General features: G+C 50.6%; 1 protein-coding gene across 1 annotated transcript in view; it reads right to left on the bottom strand.

Moving 5' to 3' along the window:
• Positions 1-1,325: 1,325 nt before the first annotated feature.
• Positions 1,326-20,632, bottom strand: part of ltc4s (leukotriene C4 synthase) — a 38,054-nt gene continuing 18,747 nt past the window's right edge. Inside the window, exons 2-5 of the mRNA XM_038796218.1 lie at positions 7,015-7,114; positions 4,102-4,172; positions 2,901-2,982; positions 1,326-1,841 (exon numbers count right to left, since the gene is read on the bottom strand). Coding sequence (XP_038652146.1) covers positions 1,703-1,841; positions 2,901-2,982; positions 4,102-4,172; positions 7,015-7,114 — 392 coding nt within the window. The 3' untranslated portion in view covers positions 1,326-1,702. The remainder of the gene's footprint in view (positions 1,842-2,900; positions 2,983-4,101; positions 4,173-7,014; positions 7,115-20,632) is intronic.

The following is a 20,632-nucleotide window of genomic DNA, read 5'->3' as shown; positions in this document are numbered from 1 at the left end:
CGATTCGGGGTTATTGGCAGATGGAGGCTTTTGTGACAAGGTGCGGTCGGTGATTAAAGATTGTGTGGAGTTGAACCAGAACGGAGAGGTGTCAGCGACCACCTTTTGGGAAGCGCTAAAAGCTGTGGTCCAGAGGGACATTATCTCGTTCATGGCTCATGCGGATAGGAAACGAAGGGAGGAATATGACCGGCTCATGAACGAGATATTGGAGGCAGATAGGGAGTACTCCACAGAGTACTCCCTATCTATAGGATGCCCACTTGGGATGGATTGGCGAGGAGGAAAAAAAAATCACACGGATGATTAGATAAGCTGACAATGGAGAGGATGATAGGACAGCCACGTAGGCAAGAGGGGTGCAGTACGAATATGGGGGAAAGGCGAGTCGAATGCTAGTTTTGAAAAATTAGAAAATCGCTTATTGTCACGAGTAGGCTTCAATGAAGTTACTGTGAAAAGCCCCTAGTCGCCACATTCCGGCGCCTGTTCGGGGAGGCTGGTACGGGAATCGAACCGTGCTGCTGGCCTGCCTGGTCTGCTTTAAAAGCCAGCGATTTAGCCAAGTGAGCTAAACCAGCCCAGCTGGTTTACCAGTGCACCAGCTACGGAGGCAGGCAGCATCCAGGGAAATATTGAGGATACGGACTGCGGCTGGGGATGTGGTGGCGGAGCTGGGGAAGATAAATGAAGTGTTCAGGGATTATTGTAAGGAGTTGTACAGGGCGGACCCAAGGGAGTGAAGAAGGCGGCATGGGAAGATGCTTTTTAGATGATTTGGAGTTTCGTCAGCTGGAGAAAGAGAAGAGGCAGGCGCTAGCCTGGGGCTGAGGGAGATATTGGACAATATAAGGGGTATGAAGTCGGGGAAGGCTCCCGGGCCTGATGGGTATCCGATGGAATTTTATTATTTTTAAAAATATTTTTTATTCTCCTCCTTTTTCACATTTTTTCCCCAAATTTACACCCAACAATAAACAATAATCAGTAATGAATGAAATGTCAATCCCCATATCAATAACAACGATCCCATCCTCCCCCCAAACCCCAGACATTAGCCCGCATGTTAACACAAATGAGAAAAAGGAATCAGGAATCACCCATAGTCACCATTAACAGTCCCCCTCCCCCAACCCTCCCAGCAGCCCCCCAAATGTTCGATGTGATCCAATTCTCAAAGGTGCACAATGAATAACGCCCACAAATTGTAGAACCCCTCCATCCTTCCCCTCAGTTCAAATTTGACCTTTTCAAGCGTCAAGAATCTCAGCAGGTCCCCCCCCCCCCCCCCCCCCCCCCGTCCCCCCCCCCCGCCACGCCAGGGCACAGGGTGGAGAAACCAGCCCCTGACTCACCACCACAGGGAGTAGTTGAGATGAATGGTAAGGACGCATTTAAGGAGATGTTAGATAAACACATGGAGGAGGAAAAAATTAGGATATGTTCATCAGATGAGGTGAAGTGAGGTAGGAGACGACATTCGGAGCAGTTTGCCTGTTTCGCCACAACTATTTTGCAATTAAAGTTGCTGTCTTCAGATGGACGGATTCTTCCAAGTGTAGTCCACTTCTGAGGGAGTGAGGGGCTGCATCCAAGTCACCAATTTAAAAAATATACATATTGTTGGTTTGGTTATCGCGTGAAATAAACATCTGCCACCGGTAACAGTTGAAACAGAAGCTCTGTGCCACCCCGAAATTGTTCACAGTTCAACGTAGCTTCTTGCAGCAGTAATGGGATTATAACCGAGATACTGAGAGCACAGCTGGCTGAGGACTCCAAGTGAAGCCAAACCAATCAGAATCCAGAGCATGATGGCACCAAAGTACATTGGGCGCAACCTGGGAGGGAGAGAAGATGAATTCATCGTCAGCCGAGCAAAGAGAATATAGAAGGTTACTGGAATGTAACAGGAAAACCACATAGAAATGGCACTGGCTTTTCACCATGAAGGGCTCTTATAGCAGCGAGAGAGGCCACTTGGCCATCGTGCTCATGCTGCCTTTTTGAACAAGAGCTACCCGATTAACCCGACACCCTGTCCTCTTTCTTCATAGCCTGACAATTGTATTCTTTTCAAGTATTTATCATAGAGTCATACAGCACAGGAAATGCCCTCCGGCCCATCGGCTCTGTGTCAGTCAGAAACAACCGCCAAATTATTTCCCCCCCACTTGGTCCATAGCCTTGTCTGCCCAGGGGTCGCAAGTCCACCTCTAAATACTGAGGGTCTCTGCCTCCACCACCCTTTCAGACGGCGACTTCCAGACTCCCACCACCCGCTGGATTGGATTTGGAATTTTCCAGATCCAAAAAGGTCTCTCAAGTGGAAATATCTCTGTCAATGGGCGGGATTCTCCGGTCCCCCCCAAGCCGTGTGTACCTCAGCCCTGCCACGTTCGGCTGCAGAGGGATTCTATCCTCCCGTTGATTTTCCATTGAAACACGTCACGTGGCCGGGAAACCCACCGGCTGGGTGGTGCGCTCCGATGGGAAAAGCGAATCCCGATGACCAGAGAATTCCCGCCAATGATTTTAAACCTTTGACCTGTGTTCACTGACCCGCTCGCTGGAGAGAATAGTTGTTCTCTGTAAAAAGCTTTCTAATAATCTTCTAATTCTCTGTTGGGCCACCCCGTAACCATTTTTGTTCCAATTGATCTGAACTTTTACAACCTCTCCTCGTAATATCTTCTGTACTCTTGCCAACATCTTGACATCATTCCTGAAGTGTAGTGTCTAAAATCATCCACTTCACTCCAATTGACATCTAACGAAGGATTTATAAAATTCTAGCACAATACCATAAGACCATAAGATAGAGGATATATTGGACCATTCCAGTTAGAAACCCTGATGTAACAGAAGTTGCTGCTTTAGTGAGAAGATCTCAGTCTCACCTTTTTAGTGCTGATTCCGAGTAACCGATGAAGTATTTGTACCTGCTGTACAGATAGAGAACTCCAATGCACACTGCCAGAGCTGTATGGAAGGAACACAAACCAGTTAGTGTCCGCATGGACCCCAAATAAACATCACCGCATGGACCGGATTTCAATGTGTCACAACCTAGACCCTAGACCATGGGGGGGGGGGGGTCCATTCCGGATGGGCCGACGCAATCCCACTCCACCCACACTTATCAAATGTTTTTGAGGGGAAAGGGGAGGGTTTTGAACGAGAGCTGAGAGGGACAAGGCCTTAAACAAGCCGGCAAGCCCGGCTTCACAGAGACCAGGGCGCACTTTATAAAGAGTGCCCTGATCTCAAAGTGGCAATAAAGGCACCCTCCCAACCCTGCCCCCCCTCCCCTCCCAACCCTGCCCCCCCTCCCCTCCCAACCCTGCCCCCCCTCCCCTCCCAACCCCGCCCTCCCTCCCCTCCCCTCCCCGCCCCCCCTCCCCTCCCAACCCCGCCCTCCCTCCCCTCCCCTCCCCCGCCCCCCTCCCCTCCCAACCCTGCCCCCCCTCCCCTCCCAACCCCGCCCCCCCTCCCCTCCCAACCCCGCCCCCCCTCCCCTCCCAACCCCGCACCCCCTCCCCTCCCAACCCCGCCCCCCCTCCCCTCCCAACCCCGCCCCCCCTCCCCTCCCAACCCTGCCCCCCCTCCCCTCCCCTCCCAACCTCGCCCCCCCCCGCCCCTCCCCCATCATTGCCAGCATCGAGGCTTCAATGACTCCCTCCCATCACCATTTTCGTTGGCACCAACCTCCAAGGATCGCTGGCATCGGGGCTCTCCCAATGGGTCTCCATTCAGAACCCCACCCAACATTTTTGAACACCAAGGGCAATTTATCATGGCCAACCCACCTAACCTGCACATCTTTGGATTGTGGGAGGAAACCGGAGCACCCGGAGGAAACCCACGCAGACACGGGGAGGATGTGCAGACTCCGCACAGACAGTGACCCAAGCCGGGAATCGAACCCAGGACCTCTGGTGCTGTGAAGCAACAGTGCTAACCACTGTGCTACCGTGCCGCCCTTTCTACTTTACATTGTCCACTTTATATTGAGTAGGCCAGACGTAGAGGCTGGGAGTTTAATGAAGAGAGCTTAGAGAAGAGAATTAAACCGGACAGGAATACATCTGTTTCTCTTACCCTGACTGAAGAACACGCCAGCAATCCAAAAGACACTCAGGAACAACGGATAATACTCCGAGGAATTCAGTCTGCCAGAGAAATGAGAAGTAAAACATATTTATCTGATTTGCAAGGAAAGTTAGAGATTCAGCTGTTCTGTGGCAGTACAGTTATTTCTAACACTTTTGTTTCATAATCTCCTTCAACTGAGCTGTGAATGTGTGAGTGGAGGTAACAAGTGTGAGTGGAATTATTTGGTTGTGTGAGAGAGAGAGAGAGAGAGAACAAGAATGAGAGAGAGATGGAGGGAACGAGAGAGATAACGAGAGCGAGGATGAGACAATGCGAGAGAGGGAGGGTTATGAGAGAGCGAAGGGGGGAGAGAGAGAGGAGGAACAAGATGGACAGACAAATTTTAAAAATGTTGTGTTGTGTTAAAACTATTAATCTTCGAGCGGGATTGTATAACCCTTTCCCGCTGACAGGATCTTTCAGACCCGTCGAAATTTACCCCCACCGCGGGTTCCCCAGCTGTGGGACAGGCGAGCCAGGCAAAATGCTGTAGACTTTGGTGGGACAGTAAGATCCCGCCCAGAGCTAACAGCGAGCCACCCCCACTGTGGGAATACCTGCCATGGGGGAGGGGGGGGGGGGGGGGGGTTGGAAAATCCTTGAATCTCAATTAGGTCGCCCACCCTTTGTACTCGACGAAATATCAACTTAGTGTGTGTGACCTATTCTCACAATTTATTCTTTTTGGTTTTAGTGAATCTGTACAACACCGCCTCCAAGTTCAAAATACCTTCCTGAAGTGCAGTACGCAGGACTGAACTCAGCGCCCAGGACTGAACGCAGCGCCCAGGACTGAACCCAGCGCCCAGGACTGAACCCAGCGCCCAGGACTGAACCCAGCGCCCAGGACTGAACGCAGCACCCAGGACTGAACACAGCACCCAGGACTGAACCCAGCGCCCAGGACTGAACCCAGCGCCCAGGACTGAACACAGCGCCCAGGACTGAACACAGCGCCCAGGACTGAACCCAGCGCCCAGGACTGAACCCAGCGCCCAGGACTGAACCCAGCGCCCAGGACTGAACCCAGCGCCCAGGACTGAACCCAGCGCCCAGGACTGAACCCAGCGCCCAGGACTGAACCCAGCACCCAGGACTGAACGCAGCGCCCAGGACTGAACGCAGCGCCCAGGACTGAACGCAGCGCCCAGGACTGAACACAGCGCCCAGGACTGAACTCAGCGCCCAGGACTGAACGCTGTACCCAGGACTGAACCCAGTGCCCAGGACTGAACACAGCGCCCAGGACTGAACGCTGTACCCAGGACTGAACCCAGTGCCCAGGACTGAACGCAGCGCCCAGGACTGAACGCTGTACCCAGGACTGAACCCAGTGCCCAGGACTGAACCCAGCACCCAGGACTGAACCCAGTGCCCAGGACTGAACCCAGCACCCAGGACTGAACCCAGCGCCCAGGACTGAACCCAGTGCCCAGGACTGAACCCAGCGCCCAGGACTGAACCCAGTGCCCAGGACTGAACGCAGCGCCCAGGACTGAACACAGCGCCCAGGACTGAACGCAGCGCCCAGGACTGAACACAGCGCACAGGACTGAACCCAGCGCCCAGGACTGAACACAGCGCACAGGACTGAACACAGCGCCCAGGACTGAACGCTGTACCCAGGAGTGAACACAGCGCCCAGGACTGAACACAGCGCCCAGGACTGAACGCTGTACCCAGGAGTGAACACAGCGCACACGACTGAACACAGCGCCCAGGACTGAACACAGCGCACGCGACTGAACACAGCGCCCAGGGCTGAACGCAGCGCCCAGGGCTGAACGCAGCGCCCAGGACTGAACGCAGCGCCCAGGACTGAACACAGCGCACACGACTGAACACAGCGCCCAGGACTGAACCCAGCGCCCAGGACTGAACGCTGTACCCAGGAGTGAACACAGCGCACACGACTGAACACAGCGCACACGACTGAACACAGCGCACACGACTGAACACAGCGCACGCGACTGAACACAGCGCACGCGACTGAACACAGCGCACGCGACTGAACACAGCGCACACGACTGAACACAGCGCACACGACTGAACACAGCGCACACGACTGAAAGCAGCGCGCATGACTGAACGCAGCACCCAAGACCGAACGCAGCATCCAGGCCTAATGCAGCGCGCACGACTGAACGCAGAACCCAGGACTGAACGCAACACCCAGGACTGAACGCAGCACCCAGGACTGAACGCAGCACGCACGACTGAACCCAGCGCCCAGGACTGAACGCAATATCCCAGACATGGTATATAATGGGTGGTGGTGTAAAGTGGGAAGTGTGCAAAATGGGTGGTCAACCCACTGGGGCAGCACAGTTAGCACAAGTGAATAGCACTGTGGCTTCACAGCTCCAGAGTCCCAGGTTCGATTCCCGGCTTGGGTCGCTGTCTGTGCGGAGTCTGCACGTCCTCCCCGTGTGTGCGTGGGTTTCCTCCGGGTGCTCCGGTTTCCTCCCACAGTCCAAAGATGTACAGGTTAGGTGGATTGGCCATGAAAAATTGTCCTTAGTGACCAAAAAGGTTAGGAGGGGTTATTGGGTTCTGGGAATAGGGTGGAAGTGAGAGCTTAAGTGGGTCAGGGCAGACATGATGGGCCGAATGGCCTCTGTACTGTATGTTCTAACCCAATCCTGTTACTCGAAGTTGGGGAAGTCAGGTAGAAATTCCTCCCCTTAAGGTGTGATTCCATAAACAGGCTAGAGTGAGGAACATATTGACCAACAATGGAATTGGGATCATGGCTTTGTTTGCCTTTCCTCCTCCTGAACCCCAGCTTTGAGTTTGCATTTTGCTGTGCTGCATTGTTGCTAATAGGTCTGAATGGTGACTGAGATGTGGTTCCCTTACTGTGCTCTGTACACTCTCTCAAAGTCCTCATTGCCGCTGACTGCAGGGGGCGAAATGTGGAATCTTCTTCGTGCGTAGATCACTTGAAGTGAAAAATAAGCTGCAATGGAGAGAAGGAGAGGCCATTAGCTCATCCCAGAGGAATGAAAATACTTAGATTTAAATAACCAGCCCTATTATTCTCAAGACATGTATCGAGTTCAATTATTTCCTTTAGATTTGACACCTTGTCCCAAGGCGGAGTTGAGTAATGGAGCAACACAGGCGAAAGAACTTGCAATTCTACCAAACATTTCACATCCATAGGTCACTCCAAAGCCTTTGCAACAACAATGTATTATTCAAATCTAGTTCAATGTTATAACACAGGCCAATTTGCTCACAGCAAGCTCCCACTGACAGCAATGAGAAGAGCCAGACAATCTGATTTTAGGTGTTGATTGACGGATGACGGTTTAACATCTCACACGGAGGCGGTGCCTCTGACAGCGCTGGGTTCCTTCAGTGCTGCACAGGATTATCGGCCTAGATTTCAGACGGTTCAGACGTGGCGATAACTTCAACATATTTATTAAACTATTTACAATTCTCTTACTTTGGTTCACCTCTACTGTTGATCCTTCTATAGCTACTCAGACTGACGAACCAGTCTGCTACAATCCACGTGGTGGGTGTGATATTGAATCAAACCTGTGTCTGTATTCACTGAGTGTCTCCACTGGAAAGAGGAAGATCATGTGTGTTGTGTCCTTTATATATGGGTTGGTGTAATGTCCCCCTGTGGTCGTGTCACCTCTGTGTGTATCGTGAATGCCCATTGGTCGTGTCCTATCTTACTGACCTATTGGTTGAGTGTCTGTGTGTCATGTCTCTGGTGCTCCCTCTAGTGTCTAGCTAGTCTACGTGTATTTACATTAACCCCTTGTGTATTTACAGTGATGCATATCACCACAAGGAACAGTCACACAGCCGAGTGCAGCCGAGGAAAGAACGGGAGCAGTTCCCAAACTCCGAGCGCAGGTCGATACAATTTGAGTTTCGTGCTGCTTCCAGATTATCCAATCAGAGGTTGGCTTCTCCAGGTTGATTTCTTTCTCTAATTAGTGAACCAGATGGGTTTTTAGTTGCAGTTTTTTTTTGTTAAATTCAAAATTTCACGAACCCATGTGAGGGAGAAAGAAGTACGGGTGAGTGAGTTTATTTTTATTAGTTCATGAGATGTGGGCATCGCTGGCGTTTATTGCCCATCCCTGAGGGTGTTTAAGAGTCAACCACATTGCTGCTGTGGGTCAGGAGTCACGTGTAGGCCAGACCGGGTAAGGATGACAGATTTTGGTTTTGATGACAATCGACAATGGTTTCCTGGTTACGTTTAGATTTTTAACCCCAGATATTTATTGAATTCCAATGTCACCATCTGGCGGGATTCGAACCCAGGCCCTCGGAGTATGAACCTCCGCCACCGCCTCCCTTGTGTGTGTTTGAGAGCCAGAGAGACACAGATGTGAGGGCGTGAGTGAGTGAGTGAAGAATGAGAGACTGAGTGAGGAATGAGAAAGAAGTGAGAGAGGAGTGAAGAGAGGGAGAGAGTTTGTGAGTCAGTGAGTGTTGAGTGCGTGAGTGAAGAGTGAGTGAGTGTGAATGAGTACGAGTATCAAGTATTCCAGCATTACCCTTCCTATTTGAACTGAAGGGACAGTAATAATCCGCCCACTGAAAATGACAACAAGGAGAATGCCAAGGCTTTTTATGCATATATTAGGAGCAAGAGAAAGAGAATGTGCAGACTCCACACAGACAAGCTGGGAATCAAACCCGTATCCCTGGCGCTGTGAATGGAGGGAGGTTATGGCTGGAACCACAGGAAGTGGGTGAAATCCTTAATGAGTACTTAGTTTTGGTATTCACCAGGGAGAAGGACATGATAGATGTCGAGGTCAGGGTGTGAACTCTCTTGAAAACTTCAATGTATCAAAGGAGGAAGTCTTGAGTATCCGTAATTGTATTAAGGTAGACAAGTCCCCAGGGCCGGATGGGATCTATCCCAGGTTACTGCGGGAAGCAAGGAGACAAAGATCTGGGGCCTTAACAGATATCTTCACATCCTCTTTGACCACAGGCAAGGTTCCAGAGGGCTGGAGAATAGCCAATGTTGTTCCCTTGTTTAAGAAAGGAAGCAGGAATAATCCAGCAAACTATAGGCCGGTGAGCCTGAGATTCGTGGTGGGGAAGCTTTTGGAAAAGATACTGAGGAGGGGCAGGATACTTGCATATTTGGATGTAAATGGACTAGTTAGTGACGGGCAGCTTGGTTTTGTCCGGGGAAGGTCACGTCTCACCAACTTGATTGAGTTTTTTGAAGTGACAAAGAAAATTGATGAGGGCTGTGGATGTGATTTATATGGACTTTAGTAAGGTGTTTGACAGGGTCCCACATGGCAGACTTGTACTAAAAACTAAAATCAGAGGCTGATTTAACACAGGGCTAAATAGCTGGGTTTAAAAGCAGACCAAAGCAGGCCAGCAGCGCGGGTTCAATTCCTGTACCGGCCTTTCTGAACAGGCGCCGGAATGTGGCAACTAGGGGCTTTTCACAGTCACTTCATTTGAAGCCTACTTGTGACAATAAGTGATTATCATTTCATTTTTCATTTTCAAATCGCACGGGATTCGGGGTGGGCTGGCTAGATGGATACAGAACTGGCTTGGTTATAGAAGACAGAGTAGTGGGAGAAGGGTGTTTTTCAGAATGGAGATCTGTAGCTAGTGGTGTTCCGCAGGGATCAGTGCTGGGATCTCTGTTGTTTGCAGTATGTATAAATGATCTGGAGGAAAATGTGGGTGGTCAGATTAGTAAGTTTGCCGATGACACAAAGATTGGCGGAGTTGCTGATAGTGATGAGGATTGTCAGAGGATACAGCAGGATATAGATAGATTGGAGACTTGGGCACAGAAATAGCAGATGGAGTTTATCCTGGATAAATGCAAGGTGATGCATTTTGAGGATCAAATCTAGGTATGAATTATACTGTAAATGGCAGAACCCTTGGGAACATTAACATACAGAGGGATCTGGGCGTGCAGGTCCACAGTTCCCTAAAAGTGGCAATACAGGTGGCCAAGGTGATTAAGAAGGCAGAGATCATGCTTGCCTTCATCAGCCAGGGCATTGAGTACAGGAGTTGGGAAATCATGTGGCAGCTGTATAAAACCTTGGTTAGGCTGCATTTGGAGTATTGTGCCCAGTCACCACATTATCAGAAGGACGTGGAAGCTTTGGAGAGCGTGGAAAGCAGATTCACCAGGGTGTTGCCTCGTCTCGAGGGTGTTGGCTACGGGGAGAGGTTGAATAAACTAGGATTGTTCTCACTGGAAAAATGGAGGCTGAGGGGAGACCTGATAGAGGTCTACAAAATTATGAGAGGCACAGACAGAATGGAAGTGTCAATTATAAGGGGGCTCAGGTTCAAGGTAAGAGGGGGAAAGTTAAGGGAGAATATGGGGGGGCATGTTTTTCATGCAGAGTGGTGGGTGCCTGAAACATGTTGCCAGAGTATATGGTGGAAGCAGCACATGAGCAACATTTCAGAGGCATCTGGATGGATAGATGAGTAGGAAGGAAATAGAGGGATACTGACCGAGTAAGGGCAGAAGGTATTTGTTAGTTAGGGCATCATGATTGGCACAGGCTTAGAGGGCTGAAGGGCCTGTTCCTGTGCTGTACTTTTCTTTGTTTTATAAGAGAACATTTTAGTTGGAATTGAGTTGGAACTGGGACAAGGAAACCAGTAACCACGAGCATTGCACTGCACCCACAACTGACACCAACTTCTGCTTTTTTAGCTATCTCCACATTGCAGAAAAGAGAGACAAGTTTGCTGAAGCTTTTCACCTTGCACCCATCAGGAGAAATTCAAGAATGCCAAATTTCAAACTATCACAACAATTTATACCACAGGAGAAAAGGGTACTGATTGGTTGGCAGTTCAACTCTGATTGATTGAGGCATTGCTGTGAAGCAGTAACGGGGAACTATAGGCTGGAATCATTAAATTAAAAACTAATTTAAGATAATCACTCAAATTCGGAACGTGCCTAATATAATGCTTGCTGGAAGCAACTCATATCTATACACAGGAACCCATTCACTGCAAACAAAAGAACTATTTTCAAGCCTTGCACCTTTTATGAAATACCCGGGTGTTCGGGGAGCCTATCCGTTCTCTGTGGCGATGCTTTGGCCAATCAGAGTCAACTTGCCAACCAATCAGCATCCTTCTCTCCTGTACGATATGTTATTGCGATTGCTTGAAATTTGGAATTGTTGTGTATGTCCTGATGTGTGCCAGGTGAAAAGCTTCAGCAACACCGCTCTCTTTTCAGCAATGTTCAAGTTCTGTCAAGCAACTGTTTAAATAATTCCATCCGAACTGTCCCAGGGGAGCATCTCCACCCAGCTGTCCCAGGTGGGAATCTCCACCCAACTGTCCCAGGTGGGAATCTCCACCCAGCTGTCCCAAGTGGGAATCTCCACCCAGCTGTCCCAAGTGGGAATCTCCACCCAGCTGTCCCAGGTGGGAATCTCCACCAAGCTGTCCCAGGTGGGAATCTCCACCCAGCTGTCCCAGGTGGGAATCTCCACCCAACTGTCCCAGGTGGGAATCTCCACCCAGCTGTCCCAGGTGGGAATCTCCACCCAACTGTCCCAAGTGGGAATCTCCACCCAACTGTCCCAGGTGGGAATCTCCACCCAACTGTCCCAGGTGGGAATCTCCACCCAGCTGTCCCAGGTGGGAATCTCCACCCAGCTGTCCCAGGTGGGAATCTCCACCCAGCTGTCCCAGGTGGGAATCTCCACCCAGCTGTCCCAGGTGGGAATCTCCACCCAACTGTCCCAGGTGGGAATCTCCACCCAGCTGTCCCAAGTGGGAATCTCCACCCAGCTGTCCCAGGTGGGAATCTCCACCCAGCTGTCCCAGGTGGGAATCTCCACCCAGCTGTCCCAGGTGGGAATCTCCACCCAGCTGTCCCAGGTGGGAATCTCCACCCAGCTGTCCCAGGTGGGAATCTCCACCCAGCTGTCCCAGGTGGGAATCTCCACCCAGCTGTCCCAGGTGGGAATCTCCACCCAGCTGTCCCAGGTGGGAATCTCCACCCAGCTGTCCCAGGTGGGAATCTCCACCCAGCTGTCCCAGGTGGGAATCTCCACCCAGCTGTCCCAGGTGGGAATCTCCACCCAGCTGTCCCAGGTGGGAATCTCCACCCAGCTGTCCCAGGTGGGAATCTCCACCCAGCTGTCCCAGGTGGGAATCTCCAGCCCAATTCCGGCAGGTGGCCACTTCTATCCTAGTTGCTCCAAACACTTCCACCTTCCAATAAACTGGCAGTGCAGTGTTTCTGCACGTCTGTCACTACCTTCACCGATATTAATACATTCCTCGAGACCAGTACAAATACCACCAGTCTCAGGAGCCTCATATATAACATACTATCAAACAGGAAATAATTGAGACAATGCCAGAGGTTGGTGGAATTCATGCACTCAGTCACTAATTGGATTCCATTAGTCATACAATGGTAAAATACCAGATTCAATTTACTCATCAACATATTGAGTAAGCTTGTCTGGGTGCTGTGCATCAATGATCCATGCGGAAGTTAGAGAGTCAATAAAGATGTGAGTTGCAGGAGGCCAATGAAAGGAAGTGGGACCATGATCATTACCGAAGAGGGTACAATGGGCTGAAATGGTTGAGAGTGGGAAATGTGTGAGAGAGGGAGTGGGGAGCAAGTGGACCAGGACAGTGAAAAGGCAGGAGGACCCAAAACAGAAAGAGATAGAGGGGCGGCACGGTGGCACCGTGGTTAGCACTGCTGCCTCCCGGCCCCGAGTCACTATCCGTGTGGAGTTTGCACATTCTCCCCGTGTCTGCGTGGGTCTCACCCACACAATCCAAAAAGATGTGCAGGGTAGGTGGATTGGCCACGCTAAATTGCCCCTTCATTGGGGGAAAAAAAAAGAATTGGCTACTCTAATTTTATTTTTTAAAAACACAGGAGATGGAGATGGAGAAAAGCAAATTACTGCGGATGCTGGAATCTGAAACCAAAGAGAAAATGCTGGAAAATCTCAGCAAGTCTGGCAGCATCTGTAGGGAGAGGAAAGAGCTAACGTTTCGAGTCCGATGACTTTGGGCTTTGACAAAGAGTCAGCAGATTTGAAACGTTAGCTCTTTTCTCTCCCTACAGGAAGAGATGGGACGGTTAAAAGTCATCTTCTCAATTCCACTTATCGATCATGAATTCAATTTCATTCACCTCAAGCCTTACAGTTTGTAATGGAACAGAAGTGGAGTAGGTTGATAATGGAAAAACCCCAGGCGTGTTCTCCATTGCCAGACGCCAAAATCATATCCGGCGATCGGACGGAGAATCCCTGTTTGCAACCGAATCGGGACTGGCACCGTTTTTTGGCTGCTCAGCCCCCTCCAAATCGCCATTGCGGCGGTGCCACTCCGTCGCTTTGAGGCCCGGCCCCCGATGCTCTGCCTCCAATGGGCAGGCATTCACGACCGCGCGGGGTGGCGTGTGGTCAGAGTTTTCGTAAACCCGGCGTGGCGGCTGCGGACTGTGTCCAGCACCAGCACAGTCGGAGGGAAGCCGTGCTGTTGACAAGGGGGGCTTCGGAGATGGCTGGGGGGACTGGTATGGGGGGGGGGGGGGGGGGGGGGGGGGTGGTGCGCGGGTGCCCAGGGGGACACTATTGGGCCAGTGCCATGATGGATGGCGCGACCGCTGCAGGTCGTCGCTGTGCGCATGCGCGGCCACGGACCCGGCAATTCTCCAGCCGTTTATGTCGGGAACGCCGGGAGTTTTACCTGGCGATGTTGCTGCCCCCCTCCCCCCCCCCCCCCGGCCAGGCAGAGCATCGGTACGGGGGTGACGCCGACTTTTTCATTGTAAAACTAGACACTTCCTCCGATTATAGCCTCAAACTCGGATAATCCTGCCCCCTATTTCTTAAATTTTACACAAACAGCGGGTGCAGGAAGAGGGGATGGCACGGGTTAAACTGGAAATTTGGCCAAGTTGACAACGGGACAGACCAGTCTGGAAACTGGGCAAAGACTGACTGACTGAACGTTGAGCCAGCAATTGCATGGGCTCACAGGACAGCGATGGATGTCGGGATTTCACGCATTTATTGTATTATACAGTATGCAGTAAGGGTTAAAAATTTGGGTTAGTGTGTGTGTGACTGCTGCAGCCATGTTTTTCTTAAATTGTGGTTTACAAAACCAGCAAACACTTTGGCTGCAGATGTGCAATTAAAGCATCGTAAGTGCTGGGCTAATGGAATTTTGTTTGTATGAAGAAGAGAGTAGATCATTAGAGACACTCAGCGGGATTCTCCAACCCCCTGCCGGGTCGGAGAATCCCTGGGGGGTGGAGCGAATCCCGCCCCGATGCCAGCTGCTGTATTCTCTGGTGCCGTTTATCAGGCGGGGACGGGATTCCTGCCATGCCAGTCGTGGGCCGTTGGCAGCGGATCCCCAGCCATTCTCCAGTCCCTGATGGGCAGAGCAGCTATCCATTTTTGGCCACTCCCACCGGCGTGAATCACTCAACTCACGCACGGGCGGGACCTGGAAGGTGAGTATGCGTGGGCAGTCCTCGGGTGGATCCGACCACCAGGGGGGGGGGGGAAGGGGCACGGTGGCCTGGCCCGTGATCGGGGCCTTCCTTCTGATCCGCGGGCGGGCTTGTTCCGTGGGGCACTTCTTTCTTCACGCCGGCCCCTGTAGGGCTTCGCCATGGCCGGCGCAAAGAACAGAACCCCCCAAGCATGTGCCAAAATACGCCTGCCGGTCTGCACATGCGCGGAATCATAACAGCCGTTCCGCGCATGCACGAGATCACGCAGGCCCTTTGCGCATGCACAAACTCTTCGGCACCGGCTGGAGTGGCGGCAACCCCTCTGGCATCCATCAAGCCCCCGAAAATGCAGAGAATTCCGCACTTTCGGGGGCTGTTGATGTCGGAGTGGTTGCCGCCAGTTTTCTCGCCGGCGTGGGGACTTGGTCCCCAGGGAGTGAGAATCCGGGCCACTGTGTTTAACGTTAGTAAGATGATGAGAGAAGCCATGGGCTGAAGCAGTCGGGCGTTGAGTTTTAGTTCAGTTAAAGATTGGGATGTGAACAGATCAGCTGTTTCTCTCAAAGCAGTTTAGTTAAAAAGATTTTGCCTGTGAACAGAACAACAGTTTTTGAAAAGGCTGGCAGGTTAAACAGTAATTGATATGGGCAAGAATCTGCAAGCTGGTCCCTGAAGGATCTCTTTCTCAAAGCAGTTAATCCAACAATCTCTTTACAGCGAGTATTCCTGGTTTGGCAATCTGTATTTAGAAGTGGATTTTCTGTGTTGCCCCTTTCAGTGACCTGTGGACCTGTACACCTAGATCTCTCTGACAGTCAATAATGTTGAGGGTTCTACCATTCACTGTATATTCCCTACCTGTATTAGACCTTCCAAAATGCATGACCTCATATTTGCCTGGATTAAACTCCATCTGCCATATCGCCGCCCAAGTCTCCAAACGATCTAAATCCTGCTGTATCCTCTGACAGTCCTCATCGCTATCCGCAATTCCACCAACCTTTGTGTCGTCCGCAAACTTACTAATCAGACCAGTTACATTTTCCTCCAAATCATTTGTATATACTACAAACAACAAAGGTCCCAGCCCTGATCCCTGCGGAACACCACTAGTCACAGCCCTCCAATTAGAAAAGCACCCTTCCATTGCTACTCTCTGCCTTCTATGACCTAGCCAGTTCTGTATCCATCTTGCCAAGCTCACCTCTGATCCCGTGTGACTTCACTTTTTGTGCCAGTCTGCCATGAGGGGGCTTGTCAAAGGCCTTACTGAAGTCCATATAGACAACATCCACTGCCCTACCTGCATCAATCATCTTTGTAACCTCCTCGAAAAACTATCAAGTTAGTGAGATACGACCTCCCCTTCACAAAACCGTGCTGCCTCTCATTAATACGCCCATTTGCTTCCAAATGGAAGTAGATCCTGTCTCGAAAAATTCTCTCCAGTAATTTCCCTACCACTGATGTAAGGCTCACCGGCCTGTAGTTCCCTGGATTATCCTTGCTACCCTTCTGAAACAAAGGAACAACATTAGCTATTCTCTAATCCTCCGGGACATCACCTGAAGACAGTGAGAATCCAAATATTTCTGTGGGAGGAAACCGGAGCACCCGGAGGAAACCCACGCAGACAAGGGGAGAACGTGTAGTCTCCTCACAGAAAGTGACCCAGCAGGGAATCGAACCTGGGACCCTGGCGCTGTGAAGCCACAGTGCTAGCCACTTGTGCTACCGTGCTGCCCGTAAAGTCTTCCAGTCTTCCAACTCACTTTTTTCTCAGTCTTCCAAACTCACATTTAAGTTTTAACACTTGTTGGGATTCTCAAATGATTTCCTTAAATTGGAGTTTATTTGCATACTTGACCGGGGCATTAATCACATGATACTCTGTTTATTTTGAAAAGGTGTTGACCAAACCCATTTTCCCTTCGCACAGCCAGAGGTAACGTCTTTCGGACAGGCTGTCAAACCAAGGCCCACCTCAGGTGGCTGTAAAAGATCTTTCGAACCAGGGGCAGCTCTCCCCAGTGTCCCAACCAATATTTATCCCTCAGTCATCGGTGAACAATAAACTTTCCATTATTACATTCCTTTTTTAAAAAAATTTAGCGTACCCAATTCATTTTTTCCAATTAAGGGGCAATTTAGCGTAGGCCAATCCACCTACCCTGCACATCTTTTGGGTTGTGGGGATGGAACTCACGCAAACACGGACAGTGACCCAGAGCCGAGATCGAACCCGTGACCTCGGCGCCGTCAGGCTCAGTTATTGCATTCCTGTTTGCACGAGCTTGTTCTCTGCAAATTGGCTGCTAGATTTCTTAAATTACAACAGCAACTACATTTTAGGTTAGTTGGACAGCGCTTGGGTGTCCTGAGGTTGTCAAACCTCCTGTACAAATGTAAGCCGGTCTTCATTTGAGCACCCCCCACCTCCCCACCCCCACCCCGACATCAGCCAGCGTACTCTGGGCTGCATCTTTCTCAATCCACTCAATTCACTTCATGTCGTTCTCATTTTTTGGTTCCAGGGAAATCAAGCTTCCTTTTTCAGGTTCCACTGATGGGAAATTGCACATTTCCCCCAACGCCGTCACCAATCCTCACATGACTCTTCATTCAGAGCCCACTCTACTGTTGTAAAGAAATTCACAAACAATGCTCTTCCCATTTTGTGTTCCTGGCCAATGGTAATGGTGCAGTTACTGGTCCCAGGCTTCAGTTAGCAAGTAACCTTCTTCCTCACTCTTCTGCTTGAAGACACTCTTTAAAATCTACGTTTTGACCAAGGTTTCGGTTATCTGTCTCAATCTCTCCGTCTCCTCTGTTTGATTCCACTCCTCTGAAGCACCTGGAGCTCTATTACTACTCTAAAGGTGTCAATGCAAGTTATTGTAAAGCAATACACCAAACTGGACAGTACATTGCAATGCAATATTGAGACCTCACAAGCATAATTTGTCACTGTGGGAGATTCGGCGGCCCAGCCAAGGGTTCGTTGACTTTCGTCGGGATTGGGCGAACCCTGAGGCGGGGAGAAAGATTTGCGCAGTGCCTTTTTTAACCTCAGGATGTTCCGATGCTGCCACTGAAGCGTTGTAATGTAACTGACCATCAATTCAGAGCATAGCAAAGTCCCACAGTAATGCGATACTGATCAGATTATCTGTTTCAGATAGGGATTGAGAGATGATTACGAAGCAGGACACCGGGGAGAACTCCGCTGTTCTTCTTCAAAACTTGGAGTATTGCGTACAGTTCTGGTCACCTCATTATAGGAAGGACGTGGAAGCTTTGGAGAGGGTGCAGAGGAGATTTACCAGGATGTTGCCTGGTATGGAGGGAAAATCTTCTGAGGAAAGGCTGATGGACTTGAGGTTGTTTTCGTTAGAGAGAAGAAGGTTAAGAGGTGACTTAAAGGCATACAAAATTATCAGAGGGTTAGATAGGGTGGACAGTGAGAGCCTACTCCCGCGGATGGAGGTGGCTAGCACGAGGGGACATAGCCTTAAATTGAGGGGTAATAGATATAGGACAGAGGTTAGAGATGGGTTTTTTACGCAAAGAGTGGTGAGGCCGTGGAATGCCCTACCTGCAACAGTAGTGAACTCGCCAACATTGAGGGCATTTAAAAGTTTATTGGATAAGCATATGGATGATAATGGCATCGTGTAGGTTAGATGGCCTTTAGTTTTTGACTTCCCATGTCGGTGCAACATCGAGGGCCGAAGGGCCTGTACTGCGCTGTATCGTTCTATCTTCTAGATCTTCGCAGTCCACCTGGTAGGGCAGATGTGGTCTCGGTTTACAGTCTCAGAAAATGGTGCCTCAGTTCTGTGCTGAAGTTACAGCCTGGGTTACAGAATGTTCACAGAATCCCTACCATACACAAGGAGGCCATTCAGCCCATCGAGTCTGCACCGACCGTCCTAAAGAGCATCTACCCATGTCCGCTCCCCCGTCCACTCTGCCCTATCCCCGTATCCTAACCTGCACATCTCTGGACATTAAGGGGCAATTTAGCGTGGACACTCCATCTATCACTCTAACCACTCTATCACGATAACCACTCTGCTACTGTGCTATGTAGTCAAGTCTGTAGTTTGGACTTCAACCCAAGGTTTTCTGACCCAGAGGCAGGGATGTTACCCACAGAACAGTGGACATCAAGAAGGTGTCCAGATTTTCAAAGCGCTGGACAAACTCATCATGGCGTTTGTATGGGGGGGTAAAAATGCTAGGATCCCAAAGAAGGTCTTACAAAAAACAAAAACCAGGGGAGGGTTAGCCCTCCCGAATCTACAATTCTATCACTGGGCAGCAACAGCCGAGCGAGTAAGGGGATGGATCCAGGAGCCAGAAGCTGAGTGGGTGCGTGCGGAGGAGGCCTCCTGCATGGGAACCTCCCTTCGGGCCCTCGCCACGGCAGCACTCCCATCCCCACCCAAAAAACACTCCAGCAGCCCAGTGGTGACAGCCACCCTCCAATCCTGGAACCAACTGCGGCAGCAACTTGGCCTGACCAAAATGTCGAACAGGGCTCCCATCTGCAACAACCATAGGTTCAAACCAGCACTGACCGACGCCACCTTCAAAAGGTGGAGGCAGGACGGGGGGACACTGACAGTCAGGGACCTATACACGGACGACAGGATCGCAACACTGGACGAACTGACAGAGAAATTTCAGCTAGCTGGGGGGAACGAGCTACGGTACCTGCAGCTCAAAAACTTCCTACGAAAGGAGACAAGGACGTACCCACAACCGCCACGACAGACACTACTGGAAGACCTACTGGACGCAAGTATCCTAGAGAAAGGGAACTGTAGTGACATGTATGACCGACTGGTAGATAGGGACGACACCGTACTGGACGCAACAAGGAGGAAATGGGAGGACGACCTGGGGATGGAGATAGGGTGGGGACTCTGGAGCGAAGCACTGCATAGGGTCAACTCCACCTCCACGTGCGCAAGGCTCAGCCTGACGCAACTAAAAGTGGTACATAGAGCCCACTTAACAAGAACCCGTATGAGTAGGTTCTTCCCGGAGGTGGAAGACAGATGTGAACGGTGCCAAAGAGGCCCGGCCAACCATGCCCACATGTTCTGGTCTTGCCCCAGACTCGTGGAGTACTGGACAGCCTTCTTCGAGGTTATGTCCAAAGTGGTGGGAGTGAGGGTGGAGCCATGCCCGATAGTGGCGGTCTTCGGGGTTTCAGAACAGCCAGATCTATTCCTGGGGAGGAGGGCGGACGCCCTTGCCTTTGCCTCCCTGATCGCCCGCCGTAGAATCCTGTTTGGCTGGCGGTCAGCAGCACCGCCCAGAGCTGCGGACTGGCTGTCCGACCTCTCGGAATCTCTCCAAATGGAGAAAATCAAATTTGCCATCCGAGGGTCGGACGACGGCTTCCACAGAACGTGGGAGCCATTCATGCAACTGTTCCGGGACCTATTTGTGGCCAATGTACAAGAGGAAGAATAGTCGGGGGAAGGTAGCGGGAGGGGGGGGGGGGGGGGCTACAGGTTCGTTACGAGGGTTCGATGGCTAGCTAAGGCCCAAAACCAAACTAAATAAACATGTTGGGGGGGGGGGGGGGGGGGCGCAGTTACTACTACGAAGATGCTTACCTGTAAATATGTATGTTAATTTTTGCGTGTTTGTTTTTTTTTCTCTCTCCTAACAATTTGTAATTTGTTCAATATAAAATATGAAAACTGAATAAAAACATTTATTAAAAAAAAAGGTGTCCAGATAGGTGCACCTCATTAAAATTGGAAACTGAAAGCATTGACATAGATACTGTAATTGCATTTTGTCACGTTAGGTACACTGGTCTAACACTGGCTGCAACTGGATGCAGCTTAGATCAGAAAGATACTCCAGACCTTGAAGTTAGTTCAATCAGGTTTATTGAACTAATAGCACAGTTAGCACAGTTCTCTGTGAGTTCGACTC

The sequence above is a fragment of the Scyliorhinus canicula genome, chromosome 4 (assembly GCF_902713615.1).
Source record: "Scyliorhinus canicula chromosome 4, sScyCan1.1, whole genome shotgun sequence".
Classification (NCBI taxonomy): domain Eukaryota; kingdom Metazoa; phylum Chordata; class Chondrichthyes; order Carcharhiniformes; family Scyliorhinidae; genus Scyliorhinus; species Scyliorhinus canicula.
The sequence above is the reverse complement of the archived record's forward strand: the minus strand, read 5'-3'. Positions and strand labels throughout refer to the sequence as shown.